Source organism: Babylonia areolata, chromosome 10 (genome assembly GCF_041734735.1).
Source record: "Babylonia areolata isolate BAREFJ2019XMU chromosome 10, ASM4173473v1, whole genome shotgun sequence".
In the NCBI taxonomy this organism is placed as follows: Eukaryota; Metazoa; Mollusca; class Gastropoda; order Neogastropoda; family Buccinidae; genus Babylonia; species Babylonia areolata.
In genome coordinates this window covers 11,355,103-11,375,481 of record NC_134885.1, presented here as the reverse complement: position 1 = coordinate 11,375,481, position 20,379 = coordinate 11,355,103, and the positions used below count along the sequence as shown (strand labels likewise).

Sequence of the window (20,379 nt, the reverse complement as noted above, 5' to 3'; positions counted from 1 at the left end):
GCCTCACCAGTCACCTCTGAACCCACACACACACACACACACACACACACACACACACAGAGAGAGAGAGAGAGAGAGAGAGAGAGAGAGAGAGAGAGATCTTCCATCTGACTCTTGAAGCCATGGTCATCTTCGAATCCGAAGGACGAACATCACATCACATTTTTGACTAACATCATAACATCACTTTTTTGCATTAATTGCAAAGTGGCTTGAGCGTTGGAAGGAGTTATATACATTCCCTTTATCATCATCATCATTATTATTGTTGTTGTTAATATTAGTACTGTTATTATAATCATAATCATCACCATAACTGATCATTATCAACATGTGTTTTGTGTGTAAATGTGATACAGACTGGTTGGGTGAGCGAAGTGTACACAGGGGGTATATTCCAGCCAGGGGGGGATAAGAAATGGCCTAGGCTGGTTCTTACCCGGGCTAAGAAGTAGCCTAAGCTGGTGCTTACCCGGAGTAAGAACCAGCCAGGGATAAGATCTAGCCTGTTACCCCGGGACTGCAATCACTGAAGGGCGGTCACTCGTGTAAGCGGGAGCAGACGACACAGGCTGAGAACAACTCACCGGCGTTCAGGTATCGACAGTGACAATACTGAACAAGTGGTCTCGTCAGTCCGCTTCCGCCCTCAAAATTGACCACATTGACAACGCTCTGCTGCAGCAGAGGCAGACTACGCCTTGCACTGCGACAACTACGACGACATACCGAAGTACCAACACCCAGCAGAACAGTCTAAGTATTTCAGTACAACGGTCAGTCTCACACGCCAGTTTCCATAATATCCCTTAAGTGCGTTACCCATTGTTAGAAATAGCCATCCCGAATAATTGATACAATGCTAGGGTAGCGACACTTAACAAGGAATGTTACCAGGAAATCCCTCTCACCGAACGCTCCAGTGTAAATTATCATATATATCATGTGTCACGGCTTTTGTGCTCTAAGTTTAACAGCCTCGTCAATAGGACCTTTTTTTTTTCCCTTTCCTTCTGTTAACTGTTTATTAGAGTGCGCAATTCCTGATATTATGGTTAGCTTCCTATGGAGAAATGTATAATTTGGAAGCCATAATCCTTCATGTAATCCTTAAAGTTCAAGTTCAAGTACTGGCCTCAAGTGTTTCACTTTAAATATTTGAATTTTACTCCAAAGTTATGCAACTCGAGATTATGTGAGTTGTTGGCGACAAATTCGTAGCCACTTCTTCTTGTTAAAAACCACGGAAAACCCTGTGTAAAAAGAGGTGTGTCTTCAGCTTTTTCTTTTCGGGTTCTTTTGGGAAAATGACAGCTCCACATCGATTTTTCAATCACAGAAATAAACATACCAGCAGGCCACAAACACAGCTATAAGTTTGCATAGGTACATTTTTTATGTTGAAGAAAGATATGAATGAAAAAAAAAAAAACAAAACAACTACAAAATATCACAGCTTAGCGAGTTTCAGAAAATATTTCAGCGTTGGCCTACTTTGAGTTCGAATTAGAAATTGTTAGTCAAAAGGACCAATCCAGTCCTTGTACTCGTCATGCAGGTTCTTAATTTAGCAGCTGTCATCAGTCAGAAGTAAACCCACTGACAACGAAAGTAACCCAGTCGGCCAGGTCACAGGGCATCTGGCTGCTGATGTGTGGAATTTCAGTTTTGCCTGTGCGAGAAAGAATGAGATGGAGTGCAGTGAGTTAGCGAGTGTGTTTCTCTCTCTTTCTCTCTCTCTCTCTCTCTCTCTCTCTCTCTCTCTCGTGTGTGTGTGTGTGTGTGTGAAAGAACAAGGGGCAAACAGATGGAGAACATATATTTAATTTATTAAATACCAAAATGCAGCATCCATCATTTGAAATGAACAAATATGTTCATGATCTATCAGTTGAAAAAAAAAATGATGTATGAGTTTGTAAAGTTCAGATGAGTAAACAACAGGACACACACACACACACACACACACACACATACACACACACACACACACACACACACACAAAATTGTGGTGTTCAGCAGCTAATCAGCTGATTTATAATTGGACAGTTTAAAAAAAAAAAAAAAAAAAAAGTTATGATAAAAGGCATACATATCCTACTGAAAAAAAAAAGTTTGTTACAACAAAATGAATACTAGACTAGTTGCATAATATTGCGTTATGGTGGTTGTAACCGTTGTTTGAACTGGTGTGAGGCGTAGTGTGTGTGGGTTAGAGTAAACAGTGGTACTGGGACACTGCTGCTCAGTGTAAACGATACCAACAGACCAGACACCTTTTCCATGTCTTGCAGCCAGAAATAGGTTCCTCTGACTCATGACAGCCTGTCAGTGAAGCAAGAGCAGGAGTGGCCAGGCAAAAAACTGTCCAGCCTCAAGAATGCATTTGAATGAGGTGACAGGGGATTTTTCGCGAGCACTTTATGGGCCTTTAAGTGTTTTGGGGCACTACTGTCACAGGTTTGACATCGTGATGCCATAGTCATGAAGATTTGAGAAACTTTTGCCATGTTGACTGTGTTTAATTTGAAATAACCACAGTCCACTGAAATGTAATGCCACCAGTGTCGGCCTTCTGAGCTTCTGAGGTACAACTTGAAAGCATGACTAAGTGCAAAGGTAGGGGTAAGGTGTTGCAGGGTTGAGTGCAAAGGTAGGGGTAAGGTGTTGCTGGGTTAAGTTCAGGGGCAGGGGTAAGCTTGTTGCTGGGTGAAGTTCAAACGTAGGGGTAAGCTTGTTGTTGGGTTTAGCTTAAAGGTAGGGGTAAACTTGTTGCTGAAAGTAAAAAAAGGGGTAAGCGTATTGCAGGTCTGAGTGCAAAGGCAGGCATAAATATGTTGCAAAGTTAATCAAAAGCAAGGGCAGGGGAAAGCGTGTTGATGGGTAAAGTTCAAAGGCAGGGTACGAGTAGCTGGGCCAAGTTCAAAGGCAGGGGTAAGTGTATTGTATAGTTAACTTCAAAGGCAGGGTTAAGGTGTTGCAGGGTTTTGTGCAAAGACAAGAGATAGGCATACAGCTCGGTTAACTTCAAAGGCAGGGGTAAACGAGTAGGTAGGTTAAGTTCAAAGGCATTAAGTGTATTGCATGGTTAAGTTCAAAGACAAGGTCCAGGTGTTGCAGGGTTAAGTGCAAAGGCAGGGGTAAGCATATAGTTGGGTTAAGTTCAAAGGCAAGGGTAAGCGAGTAAATGAATTAAGTTCAAAGGCAGATGTAAGCAGTCAGGTTAAATTCAAAGGCTAGGGTAAACAGAAACTGAGAAAGTGGGCTGTGGCTCAACATACTTCCTTAATTGATAATTCTGTGTAGAGGTTTCAGGCCATACATTTTATTTTTCGTACAGTATAAAGTGAAATGAGAAAAAGCATGCTTTGTTGAAAAACAAAATGATGGTGAGCATTTCAATGATGTGATTTCAGGTTTATCACCATTTTTGTTGAACAGTTATGACAAGAGATTGCTATTTTCCTTGATGATATCTGTCATCAAATCAGTTCACCAGCTGTGATAGAATTTTGTTGATATCCACAACACATGAGTCAGCCATTGGCATTCTGAGAAAAGTGGCTGGTTGTGATGTTGGTCTGCTGGCAAGAAAAGCAATTTCAAAATATTTTTTTCAAGTTTAACCAAGTGCATTACCTTAAGGAAGGCATGGGCATAAGATCTTACTCATGCATATTAACTTAATGATCATGATCTTACAGACTGGTTCAAAATTTTTGTGAAAAACAAACATGTTATAAAGCACTTGTTTCTGCATTATGAATTAATGATAAACATGGTCTTTTAAATTTAAATGAAAAAATCAGTCAGAAATTAAACGCAATTTGGAGGATCATTTATCAAGCAGAAGTAAACCGTTAGAAAGATGACTCACATCGATTGCCAGAGGAAACGAAACCGCGAAGGTAGGAAAAGTACTTTATAGAATACATAACTATTGAATTTCAGCAGAAAAAGAATCATTCTTCTCTTTGAAAAAATCTTTTCAGTGAAAAGAAACATCAGGCATGGTAAAGGGAAAATCTACTAGTGCATGGAAAACATTTGCTTGTGCTCTGTGTTTGTGCGTGTGTTTGTGTGTGTGTGTGTTTAGTTTAACCACATCATTAGGAAAATGGTATGATTAAAAGGAAAGTCGCATACAAAATTCACATGTGAAATCAAGACTGGCATGAATGATAATGGCTGCATTTCAAAACTGGATCTGATGTAGAGCCAGGAGTTGGTTTTATTGTAGCATTATGCTTTACAACCCTTGAAAGGTCATTCAGACATTATCATGTCCTTATATTCAGAGAAGGTGGTGGTATGGGAACCATGGTATTGAGCAGCCAAGCATGGAGGATTTTACACTCAACTCCAAAACTAAGAGGGTCGAAACTGCTTGGTAAAGCAGTATTAAAGGCTCACAGAGAGTGACTGCACTTGATCTAACATCATGGTTTGTGTGTTGTGATTTGCAGGTTGCCATTCCACTTCACAACCCTCAAGGGAACAATGGCAACTGCAGATGCAGGGCCTGCAGAGCCCAGTGACGAGGAGTGCAGTATCTGCACTGAACCATTCACAAATCCAAAAATATTACCATGCGGCCATCTTCTTTGTTGCAGATGTCTACTGACCTTAATTAAAAAACAGTACAATGCTCGCTGTCCTCTGTGCCAGGATGTCGTTGTGAAATCCAGAGACCAGCAGCCTGAAAACTTAGAAGATGTGGTCAGTGGATTTCCCACAGATTTTTCCATGGATCTGGCAGCTGAGCCAGACCAAGTCCTCAACAAACAGCACAACTGCTGCGTTTGTGAGGGTGTGGAAGCAGCATCTTTCTGCCTGACGTGCAAGGACATGCTGTGCCAGGATTGTTTAGAGACTCATGGGCTGCTATCTGTCTCAAAACACCACAAAGTGGCAGACCTTTCTAAATTGACGGCAAAGAAACTGGTAGCAAATTATTCTCCCCCATGCTCATCCCATCCTGTAGAGCTTGCCATACGCTTCTGCTCAACACACAAAGAATGCTTATGTTTGGTGTGTGCCAGGTCCAAGCACAGAAACTGTGCAGAAGTGAAAGACCTGGGAAAGAAATTATGGGAGTCCAAAGCCTTGCTCAAAGAGCTGGAAACCAGACTGATAGAAGGGAATGCTGACTTCAAGAAAGCTATCGATAAACTGAATCAGCATCTGCATGACACAAATGAATATGCAGAAGCTGCCATTTCAGAGATACAGGAAGTGAACAACGAGTTTGTTGCCTTGGTCAATGAAAACTCTACTCGTCTGAAAGGCCAGGTGGAAAACAGTTGCTCTGATGTACGGGAGGCTGTGATGGAGGGAAAGAACACACTTCTGCAAAGACAGACCAAGCTGACAACTCACAGACATGTGACAGAGCGAGTGGAAGGGACAAAGAATCCCCAGGTGGTCACTGCTATGTCACATATGATGGAGAAACGTGTGGATGACCTTGACTTCAGCACAACCTTGCCAGATGCAAAGGCTGTTCCAAGCTTCAAGTTTGTCAAGAATTCGACAGTTATGGGCCTCATCAGACAAGAGCTGGCAAGACTGGGTGAAGTCATTGTTGTGACAGCCGATGGTAATGCCATCAACGAGGTAATTTTAGTTTGAGCACAATTAAGACTCTTTAACAATTAGTATTCTAAATTAATATGATTATTGTTTGGCTGTCATATTCTAGAGAACAAAAATAGTTATCATCTCTGTTGTAGAAGAAGCACTGTAAAAATTGAATATTTTTAAAACTCCATCTGTTTGGTTTTAAATAACACTTTCATTTATTACAATTTAAACAAATACCTAAAAATTAATGGAGCTTAACAAAGGTTGGTGGTGGGAAGTAAAACCTTTATGAAGGGATAAATTCACCCAATAACAAAATTAACTAAAAGCAGAGGGACAAGGTGATCATGTGAATGAGAATGCATGAATGGGAGAAAAAGACATAAGGTTGGGCTGATTATATGAATAGGATTGTTATGGAAGGCATTCAATACACAATATTTACACAAGATGATCAAGTTAATTATGTGAAGTATGGGGACAAAGAAAGAAGGCAAGAAAAATTATGATCACACTGACAGTATTTGGTAAGCTAGATCATGTTCTCGAAAAAGTGGACATATTGTATATCTTATCCCACATACTCTTTTGTTGATACAACTACATCTCAGGAGTTTCTGTGATACCACTTACAGGAAAAGCAAACTTCGGGACATAGTGTCACTATTTGGATGAAAATGATACTTTCAGAAAGCACTGAATAGTAATCCAGGAAGCATATGAAACTTGTAAAGATGGCAGAATGGCACCTGGTGTTTCTCATTCACATGGGGAGGAAGGGGGAAATGATGAGGAGTGTTGTTTTTATTTCTGTAACTGGATTGTACATTGCTGATGTCTGTGGTTTTATTTATTTAAAAACAGTTTATCCTTTTTATGTAAATAATGCTGGGGGAAATTATAGAAATGTGGGGTTTGTTTTTTCAGCTGTCCTGCTTAGACTAGAAATGTGACACCAAAACTTACCCTTTTCTGCTGTTCTGTTTTGTTTTTATTTAATTCTATTTTATAGTTTGTTTGTTGTTGTTTTTACTTTCTGTCTTCTCTTTCTGTCAGCCTTGCCAAACCATTCACCTGTGTGTTTTCACGGCACAGTTTTTCAAATGTTTACCCAACTGTTCTTCCTGGATTGTGAGGGAAAGATCAGAACATGAACACTAGGACTGGCTCTTAATTATTGTTTCCAGTTCTGCAGCTTTGTTTTGGGTACTAGAGGTGTTTTGAGAAAGATGCTTTTTAAACTTTGTTTTCTGATCAGAAAGTGAAAAGTACAGGGGGAAATTCCATGCTTGTGGTGAGTTCTTCTCAAGGTGTTCAGTGTTGACAGATTCATGGGGGACTGCCGTTGGAGGGATGCTCATTCACTTTGGTTCATGACAAAGCTTCTCATTGTCACCAGCCACCGTGGTAAAGTGATTAGCATCGCAGACTGACGGCTGGGAGGACATGGGTTTGAATCCCAGCGGAGGTGGGTTTTTCGGCTGGCGGCCAGCTTCTACCCAGAGTTGAGTGTGCTATGGGCTTAAATGGGGAGACTGGGACCACACAGTTGAGGGTCATCTACTTCACGGATGTGTCTTTGGGTGTGTTGCTCTAATTACCTGGCCAACACTGCAAGTGCCTGTATCTCTCGGGCCTGATTAATGCTGGGATATCCTTATGACAGGAAGCGTAGATTACAGCCTTGTCACGCAGTCCCAAACCAAAATGGACCTCCATAGCAACATTGTCATCGTCATCCTCCTCCTCCTCCATCATCATCAATATAAAACAAAACGGTCTCAAAGTCTGTGGCCTTTCATGCCCTGCTCTCATGGTGACCTCAGTTTTGATACCCCTCCACTTCCGTGCTTGGGGTGAGTCCTGGCAATGTTTTCAGTGTTGACAGATTCATGGGGGGCTGTTTGGGGGACATGGTGGTGGTCTCCACTGAGGGATGCTCACTCAGTCTGGCTCCGCAGTTTAGCCATTATTGTCATTAGCAGGGGGCTTAAAAGGTTGTGTCCTAAGTACGTTAAATCAGAACAGGCACCACTGAACACCACCGAAGTGACTCAGCAGCAGTGCAGGGTCTCCTATGGTGTGTGGCCTCCTGGTAACCTAACATCCATGGTTCCCTGTGGACTGCCAACGCTGGAACTGTGACAGATGAACCCGGGTGTTGCCATGTATGGGAAAATTTAAATGATTGGCGTGGGAGTAATACTGCAGAAACGGTGCAGATGGGGCAGCCGGGGGGGGGGGGAGGAAAAAAGCTCCTCATTGTTATTAGTAGGGGCTTAGCAGGTGGTGTCCTGCACATGTTGAATCAGCAGGCACTAATGAACACCAGTGAACCATCTGAAGTGAATCAGAAGCAGTGCAGGGTTTCTGTTGATGGGTGGCCTCTCTAGTGACCTAACATCAATCGTTCCCTGTGGACTACAGGTGCTTAGTGTTTGATAGAACGACCCGGGTGTGGCTGTGCATGGGAGACAAGTTGAGCAGTGTGGGAGTAATGCCACTGGAACAGTGGAGTGGATGGGGAAGCTAAGAAGAAAAAAAAAACCCCAAAAAACAACTAAAATTAGGACTAATGTGCATAGTTATCACAGCCTATTTCATAGTCACAATATGTTCAGTAGTGTAGTTGTTACCTTATTATTTGAATGTAACCTGTGTTGTTTCAAGTGTAGTGTAGGGATGAGTAAATTCATGGACAAGTTCTTAATGTTTTGTTGGTTTGGGATGTTCTGTAGTTTTTGTCTTGTGGTTGATATTTGTGAAAGCCAAGATCTCAGATAACCTTCTTTTCTAATATCTGATCTGTAATTATTTGATTGTAAGCAAAACAGTGGAAGGTAAATTTTTCTATTTACACATGATATTTTGCATGTTGCTCACTTTATGTGGTTTGATAGAATGTGAGTGTCTGTGTGGCAGGTGGACTTTGTTTTCCATGACAACCATGGAACCGCTGTTACGTTAAGCAACAACAACCGCACAGCGTCCAAATCAGATGACCAAGTCAATGGCATTGTGCTGTCACGTGACCCACTTGAAGTGAATATGTTATATGAGGTAGGTTTGTTTTTCTTCCTTTCATTTTATGATTGTAGAATTTACTCTTATCCACAGACATTTTCTATTTTCCCCCATGGTATTGTGATGAGAATCAGAGTCCTGAGTTGACAAACCAAGGGAAGCCCACTGATGCTACAGTAAAAACAGATAATGCCAGGTAAGGTGGAAGCAGAAAGTCTGTCACCTTCAGAGAATTGGACTGTTTACATTTCTGGCAGACTGAGAAACGTGCTCTTCTTCCAAAGCTTTCTGTGGTCTGTAATTATTTGCTTATTTTATTTTATTTTATTATTTTATTTATTTATTTATCTCAAGGCCTAAGCGTGTTGGGTTACGCTGCTGGTCAGGCATTTGCTTGGCAGATGTGGTGTAGCGTATATGGATTTGTCCAAACGCAGTGACGCCTCCTTGAGCTACTGATACTGAGACATCTGTTACCTTTTGGGAGCGGAGTGAGGTGGAAAATGGCAGGGTGGGGGGTAAGGGGAAAAATAAAATTCAGAGTATAAAGGTGTCCAAAAAGGTGATGCTCCCACTCGCCCCTCCTTTCTCCCCAAGCCAAAACTTCCCCACCAGCTTGCAAAGAAACCATCTGCTGCTGTCACAAGCAAGAACTGCCTCAGCCTTTCTTGGTTCTGGCTGATTGTAGTGGTCATACTCATCTTTGGGGTGGTGATACTTCATCCATTGTCTTCTTCTGGAAGCTGTTCCTCTGAACTGGACTTGCAAGTGTGTCACAGACTTTAGTGCATGCAGCAGTTCATTAACTGTTGCTTCAGTTTGTGTGCAGTCACATTTTTTTTTCTTTGGAGGGGAACGAGCATGGTGACCTTCATGGGAGCATCCATTTCCCTGTGGTCCTCACACACACTGGGAAGAAATCCAAATGAGGCCAGGAACATTCAGAAGTAAATGCTGAACAACGTTGACTTTTCTTCCTTGAAGGCAGACTGTTCCTAGTCAACACAGATTAGCCCAACCCATTAGCAGACACTCGGGTAATTAAAGGTGCAGAGAAACAGACCAAGTTTCTTGACACGTAACTTAAGTTTTACTATAATCTTGAAGTCATGTATCTCACACAAACTATGCAGAATTATCTCAGAGTGCCTGTTCCAGTTTCACTTAGGAGGCATTAAAAGTGTGAGGACTTATATGCTACACCACATCTGCTTTAACCTCTTGACTGCGCTGTTGACGTACGGCGTACGTCATGAAATGTCGCTCAGCAATGCTGTATTGACGTGCGCCGTACGTCATGTTACAACGTTCCATGTTTCGAGTCCCGCATTACAGAAAATACAGTCTGCTAACCATTAAATTAGCTCCCCTGAGAGCTCTTTATCTCCTGAGTTCCATAACCTAAAATTATTCATTAGATTGTCATATTTATGGCGAAAGTTTTGCAAGTTTGTACGAAGCTCAAGTTGTGTTTGCAAAGCCATGGCTGAACGCAGACAAACCCAAACACTTGCACTTGTATTGAAAGAATTCTTTCGCGATGCAAACAGTAGAGATGAAGATTGTGGACTGAATGAGACAGAACTGCGTGAAATTGATGCCGAAGACGCTGATTTTGACAATGGAGGGGGGTGGAGGTGGCGTTGTGTGACGAAACTGAAGACAAGCAAGCTCAGCTGATTCAAGATGCAGGTGGGTGTTTTCGAGGTTTGTCAGTTTATTATTTGCTCTCCGTTTGTTGTAACAATGAATATGACTGCATTGTGTGTGTTTTGAATGTGTTAGCTGTGGTAAGTGGCTTCGTCAGTCACTGATCAGTGTGTGTGAGTGAGAGTCAGTCACGTGGGTTACTGTGTGTGACCATCACAGCCCAGGGGGGCGTGGCTTGCTGGCTGGCTCATTGTTGATGACAGCGTGTGTCGCTCGCCTGCAGCTTTCTGTGTGTTCGTTCCTGAGTGTGTATTGGTTTGTTGTTGTTATTGTTGTTGTTGTTGTTGTGTGTGTGAGAGAGAGAGAGAGAGAGAGAGAGAGGGAGGTGGGGGGTGGGGGGGGGGGGGGAAGAGATGATGTTTATAAAACTGAAATCAGAGAATGATATACAGAACTGTGTGTCTAAATTACTTTGTAAATGCAACACTTGTAGAAGTGTGTGTGTGGTGTGTGTGTGTGTGTGTGTGTGTGTGTGTGTTGTCATTTTGTTTTGTATGAGAAAGAGAGAATGAAGGGGGTGTGGCATACCATGAACCAGTTTCAGTGTGTGTGTGTTTTGGGGGGTGGGGTAGGTATGTGTGTGTTTGTATTTCAGCTTCTGAAAACAAACAGAAATAAAATGGTACAATTTCATGATCTTTTTATATGTAAAAAAAACACAAAAAACAAAAAAAAACCAAACCCAACAGACTTAGTCTTTTATGCAATGTGTTTCAGGTATGCAGCATGCTGATGATCATGATGTTCATCCTGGACCATCTGGAGCTGACAACTTGCCACAAACCTACAACTGAAGACCAGCAGCAGCAAGACCAAAAGGCAGTAAACAAGCCTCCAGCAATTCTGGATTACAACAAAAACATGGGTGCCATGGACCATCATGACCAACAGCTGCAGCCCTACGATGTCACAAGGAAAACCTTGAAGTGGTACAAATAGCTGTGTGTGCATTTTCTACAAATTGCCATGCTGAATGCACACATCCTCTACAAAAAAGCAGGCAACAGCAGTACACTCCTGGACTTCAGAAGGATGTAATTAGTGCCATGATTTTTGGTGACCAAGACACTGCTAAAGATGACCACGCTTTTTGTCTTGTGTGGACGACACTTCATCCAACCTACCCCACAGAAGGCCTGGCCACAAAGGAGGTGCAGAGTCTGCTGGAAGAAAGGACAAAGAAAGGGTGTGGGGTTCTACTGCCCAGACAGCCCCAGCAAACCAGCACTGTGTCTTGAAGACTGTTTCTGCAAGTACCCCACACAGCGTTTTTACTGGCGGTAGATCCTGGGTGAGTACACCCTTTTCATTCTTTGTGTGGACTGTGTTGGAGTCTTATGCACCTGGACACTGTTGCTCAGCCTTGACAGTGTGTGTGGTTGATCACAACAGTCACAAGAAAGACAGGTTGATAACCTGGTTGATATTGTAGCACCTAAATGATGGAATGACAGTCCCAATTTTTTTTATTAATGCATTTGATGGAATTTTTCTGTCAGATTGACTCATTATTTGAACATGTGAGTATCAAAAACAAAATCTTGGTTCATTTTCCTTTCATTTGATATATACTTTTATGCACTTATCTTCAGTACTTTTTGAAATATAAGCAAATTAAAATCATTGGCGTGTTTTTCCTGTTTTTCTGAAAATTTTCTCAGCATAGCCCATAGCAAATCGTACTAGCAGTGAAGGGGTTAATGAAATAATAGAGCGCTATCTTTAAATATTACATAAATAAAGAAGTTAGAAGGATCTGTATTCTTAAAAAATGGTCTTGGGAGAATTAAAAGAACCAAGTATCTTTATCAAACATACATGGGTCAAATAGACTGCCACTGTGTGCCAGCAAAAGTATATGACAGAAAGAGGGCTTAGAGTTGTTTTTATTTTATTTTTTTCCTGCAAGAAAAAAACAAACTCGGTTCCCATTCCTTCAGTTGCATCCAGCTTGCAGTCTCATTCAGGGTATCACCGCCAACTTATCAGGACAAAACTACTCAGGTAGGCACAAAGCATCCCCGCCTTCTGGAAATTCTGTGCTTGAAATGTCCCCTTTTCTGCCTTTTTTCATTCTTCACTGTTGTCTCCTTTTTCTGCCTTCACAGTCCATTCCCCTTTCTTTTTTTCGCAGTTTATGATATACTATCTGCTCTGTTTGCTCTGGTGACTAGGTAGTGAGATGTAATCAGGGGGATGGGCACTAGCTGCCCATTCTGCAGTGTTATTTGCCTGTATGGCCTTTTTTATGCATTTTTTGTTTGGCTTTGAAGTATTGGGTTTTTTTTTTCTTTTTTACAATTTTTTGTAATCTGGGGATGATAAATTAAGCGGAATGGTTGGTGTCCTCAGCATGGCCTAGTCTTATTTGCTGCAATGAGCTAAATGGTTGGGATACTTTATCTTGAACTGCGTTTTGTGGGTTTGGCTTGGTGTTTTTTTGTCGATGTGACAATTTTATGTTGATGCGGTTGAACATTTGTATGGTTTGACAGTCCTGTTATGGCCCTGTGCAGTCAGCTGGATTATAAGCAACAAGAATAAGATAGGCACAACAAAATATACAATACATGCATCTGTTTCTAGTAAAGGGAGAACTTTCTGAATGGGAGAGTTTGGGAGTTTGACATGCAAGCAGAAAGTGATTGTGAAGGTCAGAACTGACAGAAGGGAGGGAGTTCCATACAGGAGGGGCTTCTTAACTGAAGGACTTGCAGCCAAATGTCTTACTTCCCATGGGGAAACTTCCCACCACTCCTGTGTACCGTCTACATGCAGGGGCTGGGGAAGACTGGTTCGTGGATAGTTCATAGGCTCTGACAGAACAGTTCTGAAGCTGTTCATTCACCCAGAAATCTGCCAGTGGTTTGTGTTCAAAACTCGATATCAATGGTGGACAGGTACAGGGAATGACTGAAGTCCACATAGTGTACCTCTTAGATTCACTTTGGTTTCTTATCAGTTATCTGCAGTTGTTGGACATCTGCATTGGAGTCATTTCTGTTTTTGAAATTTCAACCCCACTCCCTCTTTCCCATCCCTCCTAAACAGTCCCATGAAATAAAAATTATTAATCTACATATATTTTTTAAAATTGTCATGATACATTTGTAAGAGAGTAGTTGTGTGATAAGGTGTATGTGATAAGGTGTATATTTGTAAATACAACTGACCCTCCTTTTTTAATTGACACAATGTGTATGTCTATGTATGCATGTGTGATGGTGGATGTGTATATTATGTGTGTGAATGTGTGTGGTGGGGCATGTCATATAGGTGCATATTGACAAGTGGTTGCAACAACAACAGTCTCATCTCCACACCCTCCGTCTTGGTCTGACAGCTAAGTCCCCTGCCAGCTTGGCTTTGCTTTCCCGGTCAGTCGACATGATTCTTCAACTCAAGCCACCTGACATATGGTCAGCCTGGATCTGTCCTTCTTTGACAGCATCATATGGTAACACGGTAAATGATATTTTTCATGTGTTTCTTCAGTTGGTAGTTGTTTTTGTTATATGAAAATATTTATCGAGATCACATGCGTTCATCACATGCAGATGAAGGCAGACACACAGTGAGGACACAGGAAGAGCGCGTGCTGTTTTACATCAGACATACATGCAGGCACATGCATGCACACATGTATGCCAACTCACATTCATGCGCATGTGTACACACTCTTTTACATACAATGTTTATTTGTGTGGTCGGCTTTTTGCTAAAGTTGGCGTGCAATAATGTGCTTATAAACATTAATTTTCGTTTGAAATGATAGGACGCATGCAAGCATACAAGTTCAACAGTTACACACACACACACACAGTCTGTCAAATTATTTTTTAAGAAAAATATGGGTTTGCCAGGCCCACACAGTATGGTGAATGTCATATATTGTAAGAAAATCATATGCATAAAATCAAATGCTTTCTTGTTCCATCATACATACAGCCACACACGCACATCGTCTTTCTCTTCTTTGTGTATTTCTCCATTTGTCAACTTGTTTTTGCCACACACACACACATTTGTCTGTCACTTGTTTGCCGAAAGTGCTTTATAAATTTTCAGATTTCTGCTGGTGATCAGACATCTTTAATTCAGTGTGTCTGTATTGTTCGTTCTGCTATTTTTCAAGAACTGAAGAAGAATTTTTCACACACACACACACACAAACTGACACAGAGGGAGATATATTCACGCTGAGTAGTAGTGTAAATGAACAACTGAACCGATATTAGACATTAATGACAATGAAGAGTAAGATCACTTGTGTTGAAGTAATGGAAAAGCTTAGCTGATGTCTGAAACCCATGTCTCTGTTTCCATCTCTGTTATGTTTAACACTAAAATACCATGATTTAACCCAGGTTATGGCCACCAGTGACCTGTGTGATCTCAAGGCCTTCACAATAAACAGCACTTGGCCCCAGCAGTTGTTTTCTTTTCCTTCAGGATAACAACAATAAGATTGGCGCAATACTTCGTCACCTGGCACAGAACCGTCGTGTGGGGTTGGCCCTGGATTCTGCACACTGTCTGCATCTCTATGTGGACGGTCAGGATCAGGGAATCGCTGTCCATGGCCTGACAGACCCGTGTTACGCCATGTTTGACATGCTCAGCCCTTGCAAGCAGGTGAGGGAGAGTTCTTTCCTTTCTTTTAGTGTCCATGAGCCACAGCTCCCACATTAACTCATCTACTTGTGGGCTTAACATGTATGCAGGCAGCCATACTCCATTTTCAAGGGTTTGCATGCTGGGTGTGTTCTATGTTTCCATAACCCACCAAACGCTGACAAAGATAACAGGATCTTTAGTGTGACATAGGTAACAGGATCTTTAGTGTGTATATTTGATTTCATACATATGTATACAAAAGGGGTTCAGGCACTAGCAGTCTGCAAATATGTTGACCTTGGAAGTTTGGAAAAAATCTCCATCTTCAGTCCACCAGGCTCTGTTACCAAGGACCCTCAGATTGAAAATCCAGTGCTCTACACACTCAGTTTTTGCACCTGTTGGGGTGTAAACTCATTCATTATTTTGTTTGATAGAAAAGGGAACTTACCTGTGTTATTTTGTGTAATTTACACAGCACGTAGGAAAACTTTTTCCAATGAAAATGAGCTTTTGTTATTGTGCTTACCTGTGTTATATTGCATATTCTACATAGTATGTTAGATGTAGGAAGACGATTTCCAGTGATGCTACTACTACTACTAATTATAATTGACAGTTATATTGCACTCCACCTCCTTAGCACAGGGGCCCAGAGCACCGACAATAAATTGATACCAATATGGGGGTGTGGGGGGGAACTGTTACAAAAATCGACACAACAGGGAACTATGGAAGTTTAATCAAGACTCATGAACAAGACAAATCAAATGTGTCAGTGTTGTGATGCAGACAGCAAAGCTGGGATAATAATCCAGGCAGTGGAAGGGTGAAAGACATTTCCACGGCAGAACTAGGAATTTATCATGCTCCAGAAAATAATCATTTTACTAATATATATGCATGTGTGCAAGAGTGTACTATCTACTACTCCACTATGTACAGTACAGATGTCATGCTGATGCTATGGATACTTATATGGCACCTATCCTTGGTCACAGACCAAGAAGCCCTAAGTGCTTTACAGACAGAACAATTTGCACAACAGGCTACCTACCAGGGTAGAGCCGACTGGGAGCTGCATTCGGGTGCTCATCATTCATTTCCTGTGTCATTCAGTCAGGTTTCACACACATGCACGCATGCTCAACAAACATTACTTTTTACGCATATATAGGCACCCATACTCCACTTTCGCCATGTGCATACTGGGTATCATCCGTATGTTGTTTCCATAACCCACTGAACGCTGACATGCATTACAGGATCTTCATGTGTGCATTTGATCTTCTGGGTGCATATACATACATATGCAGCAGACTAAAAAAAAAAATTGTCTTCTCCCCTTGTCTGTTCTTGAATACATGGGTCACTGAATACACACATGCTCTTGTTTGCTTCCAGATTACAACCCTGCCACCAACCAGACTGAATGGTTGAAAAGAGGAAAGTGCAGGGAAGATGTACATCATCAGCGTTCTGTCAAGACATGTTGTAAATAAGTATTCATTTGTCAGTGCCTTTTAAGCACAGAAGATTGGTCAGTCATTCTTCTTCTTCTTCTTCTTCTTCTGTGTTCACTCGTATGCACACGAGTGGGCTTTTACGCGTATGACCGTTTTTACCCCGCCATGTAGGCAGCCATACTCCGTTTTCGGGGGTGTGCATGCTGGATATGTTCTTGTTTCCATAACCCACCGAACGCTGACATGGATTACAGGATCTTTAACGTGCGTATTTGATCTTCTGCTTGCATATACACACGAAGGGGGATCAGGCACTAGCAGGTCTGCACATATGTTGACCTGGGAGATCGTAAAAATCTCCACCCTTTACCCACCAGGCGCCGTCACCGTGATTCGAACCCGGGACCCTCAGATTGAAAGTCCAACGCTTTAACCACTCGGCTATTGCGCCCGTCATGGTCAGTCATTCAAAAGTGAAATGATCGATTCAGAGAAATTCATTGTGGGTGTATGAGTAACAATTCACAGACCGAGATGTCATGTGTTGTAAATAAGCTATTTTTCAGTGCCTTGTAAATGAAACATGTATTTGAGCTTTGACTGATCAGTCAAAGTGTATTGGTCAATTCAGAAGGAATGCAAATGACCAGTGCATGTGTGTGGATGAGGAACAATTCACAGACCAAGATGTCATATGTTGTAAATAAGCTTTTATTTTTCAGAGCCTTCTAAATGGAACATACATAATTTTGTGCTTTGATCGGTCACTTGAAGTGTAATGGTTGATTTAGAAGGAATGCAAATAACCAGTGTCTCTGTGTGTGTGTGATGAGGAACAATTAACAGACCTAGATGCCATGTGTGGTAAATAAGCTTTTATTTTTCAGTGCCTTCTCCTCAGTTCAAATTTTTTTAAACGAATGCAAATTTGATGTACATCAGGACATGTATTCAATTCTTTTTATGAACAGTTCAACATTTTTTATTGGCACCTTTTCTAAAGCAATTGGCTGTGGTCTTTTTAGATCAGAACTTGACCAAAGCAAATGTCTGTACACCAGATGACTGGTCAGTACTTTATATAGTCAACAAATTTTACCTTAAACACACACACACACACACAAAACAACAAACAAACAAAAAACAAACCCAAAGATCTTCTCATCAACCCAGAAGTCAGGTTTACCTTGTTAACTGGTTTCTGTATGTGAGACTCAAAGGAAGACTAGAGTCAAGCACTACATCAGCTACCTGTTCTTTACATTTTCCTGTCAGTATCTTCCAAGCGTCGTCTCCTAAGCATGTTCGAGGTTTTTTTTTTTCAGTGTGCATAAGATTAACTTCTGGACATGAGAATACACATTCCAGGTTTTTGACCTGTCCTGCCAGCAGTTTAGGTCTCCGACATAAATCTTTATTTTCAACTTAATCATAATGTTTTTGGAATTGTCTGTAGTATCGGTATCTCAAGGAGGCGTCACTGCGTTCGGACAAATCCATATATGCAACACCACATCTGCCAAGCAGATGCCTGACCAGCAGTGTAACCCAGCGTGCTTAGTCAGGCCTTGTCTGCAAAGGTTTCACACACACATTTCATAGAGCCTTGTGAATCACTTATGAAAAATAGGAAGACAGGTCAGGTGAGCTGCTTTTTTGTGTACTCCACTTATGACTTGTTCATTTGGGGAAATCTGCAGTGACAACTGGAACAGACCAATTCTGAAGTGCTTTATGTTCTGTTGGGGAACTTAAACAGACCAATTCTGAAGTGCTTTATGTTCTGTTGGGGAACTGAAACAGACTGATTCTGAAGTGTTTTATGTTCTGTTGAGGAACTGAAATAGATCGATTCTGAAGTGCTTTGTTCTGTTGTGGAACTGGAACAGACCAATTCTTAAGTGCTTTGTTCTGTTGCGGAATTGGAACAGACCAATTCTGAAGTGCTTTGTTCTGTTGCGGAACTGGAACAGACCAATTCTGAAGTGCTTTGTTCTGTTGCGGAATTGGAACAGACCAATTCTGAAGTGCTTTATGTTCTGTTGTAGAAATGGAACAGACCAATATATTTTTTTTCTGAAGTTGTTTTATGTTGCTTTTTTTCTTCTTTTAAAAAAAAGATGTTTTTAGAGAGAAAGGTTGGATTTTTAATATGGAAAATATTGAGAAATCTTATTTCTTGCAACAAAAATTGCTGTAACATTGCAATTCTGCTGTTTGTATTATCACAAAGGGTAAGAATAAAATAGTAAAGGCTTTTCCTTTTCAAAGATCAGATGCCAGGCAGAACAGTCAATATTTCTTTCCTTGCTTTAAAAATATATATCCCAGTCTTACCACTGTCTTTTAGGGTTATCCCACCAGCAGTTTTGCAAAAGCAAGGTTTAATTCTTATTTTACTTAATCAGAGCATAAGAGTCATAAGCTATAGAAGACATCTCCGAGTCTTTTCATACCTTGATACACAGCCAGGTTTAATTGGATTGACATTTTATATCAAATGTGGTTTTGTGAATGTGAAATGTCAGATTAAGTCTTGTTTTCTTTCCCTTTGATGTGTATGTAGTGAACAATACAACTGATGAATACTTAACTGGTATTTTCCAAGTGGATCTAGAGTTTGAACATGTGCACAAGTCGAGTGAATGTCTATGGCAAAATTAACGCTAACTGGCTTAATTCATAGCCTCTCATAGCAAATGGGAAACTCTTACGTCAGGAGATGGTTACTGCTTTTTGATAAGGGTTATTATTAATACTGATACACATTGTGTCATAATACTGGTAAATGGAGGTTGGAACCACTGCCCAGCCTTTTATGTATTATGGCGTGGAACTTGGGTAGTGAAAGGAGTGTCACTGTATGCCTTTTAAAACAGAAATGATGAAATGCTCAGCCAGATATCTTACATGTATTGTTTCTAGTGCACTAAGGACGTCGTTTTTTTATGAGAAGTGGAATAAAGAGGAATGGGACCAAAACCTTGTTGCCTTCTCTGGAAATGTTACAGCATGACTACAGTGGCTGATGTTGATGTAGCATCACGCACACAAAATTGAAAAAATATCATTTTCAAAGGTTTTGCATCGTTGACACAGGGAGAACATTTGACCCACCATCCCTGAAACACTTTGTTGGCCAAGCTCGGTCAAAACAGCTGGAAAAGTCAACACAATATCAAGTGCTTGAATGGGAAAACACTGATTCTTCTCAAAAGCGAACACTGCACTCCAAAACAGGTTTGAACGAAATGTTTCTCCATCCCACACATGGAATCAACCTGGAGAATGTGTCACAACAGGACTGCTTTTGTTAATAATGGAGCACTGTACATTAAGGAGTGCTGCAAACATTGTGCATCATGGAGTGCTGTACACAGGACGCATTTTGGAGCAAAGTACATACACTGTACATTATGGAGTGCTGTGTGCACACCTGTGCATTGAGTGCTGTACACCCCCCTGAACATTATGGAGGTTTGTTGTATACACCTCTACATTAAGGAACACTGTACACACCCCCATACATTAAGAAATGTTGTACACCCACTCACGCGTACATCATGGAGTGTGGTACACACACACCTGTACATTAAGGAGCGCTGTACACACACACACCTGTACATTAACTTAAGGAGCACTGTACATCCTCTGTATATTATGGAGCGCTGTACACATACGTGTACATCATGGAGTGTGGTACACATACAGCTGTACATAATGGAGTGATGTACACACATCTGTACATCATGGAGCCCTGTACACACACGTACATCGGGAAGCGCTGTACACCCCACATTTCTGAAGTTATTGACTTCCACGTGTGGGACTCTGGCTAGTTCTGATGTCTTCCCCAGTGACAGACCTCTACACTTTGCTGTAAGGTCCTTTGGTGCTGAGACCAACTCTCCCATGTTGAAAACTACCAAAGTATGGAAGCTGCAGGACCAAGCCTCTGTGTGTGTGTGTGTGTGTGCA

General features: G+C 41.3%; 1 protein-coding gene across 5 annotated transcripts; it reads left to right on the top strand.

Annotated features, from left to right (window-relative positions):
- Nucleotides 1-547: 547 nt before the first annotated feature.
- Nucleotides 548-19,372, top strand: LOC143286776 (uncharacterized). Of its 5 annotated transcripts, none has more exons than XM_076594552.1 (6): nt 548-776; nt 4,670-5,617; nt 8,507-8,644; nt 13,595-13,783; nt 14,771-14,953; nt 16,340-19,372. In XM_076594552.1, exons 2-6 carry the CDS (start codon nt 4,748-4,750, stop codon nt 16,373-16,375), a joined length of 1,416 nt encoding a protein of 471 aa, XP_076450667.1. In that variant the 5' UTR covers nt 548-776; nt 4,670-4,747; the 3' UTR covers nt 16,376-19,372. The 5 variants fall into 5 exon arrangements, 4 of the variants coding, with proteins under 4 accessions (XP_076450667.1, XP_076450666.1, XP_076450664.1 ...); XM_076594551.1 differs by having other exon boundaries at nt 4,615-5,617; XM_076594549.1 differs by having other exon boundaries at nt 4,468-5,617.
- Nucleotides 19,373-20,379: the final 1,007 nt, after the last annotated feature.

Excerpts from the sequence above, each read along its gene's own strand:
- LOC143286776 (XM_076594549.1), top strand. The coding sequence starts at position 4,502 with ATGGCAACTGCAGATGCAGGGCCTGCAGAGCCCAGTGACGAGGAGTGC. Across the intron at positions 5,618-8,506 it reads ATGGTAATGCCATCAACGAG|GTGGACTTTGTTTTCCATGA; the intron begins GTAATTTTAGTT and ends TCTGTGTGGCAG. Across the intron at positions 14,954-16,339 it reads TGCTCAGCCCTTGCAAGCAG|ATTACAACCCTGCCACCAAC; the intron begins GTGAGGGAGAGT and ends GTTTGCTTCCAG.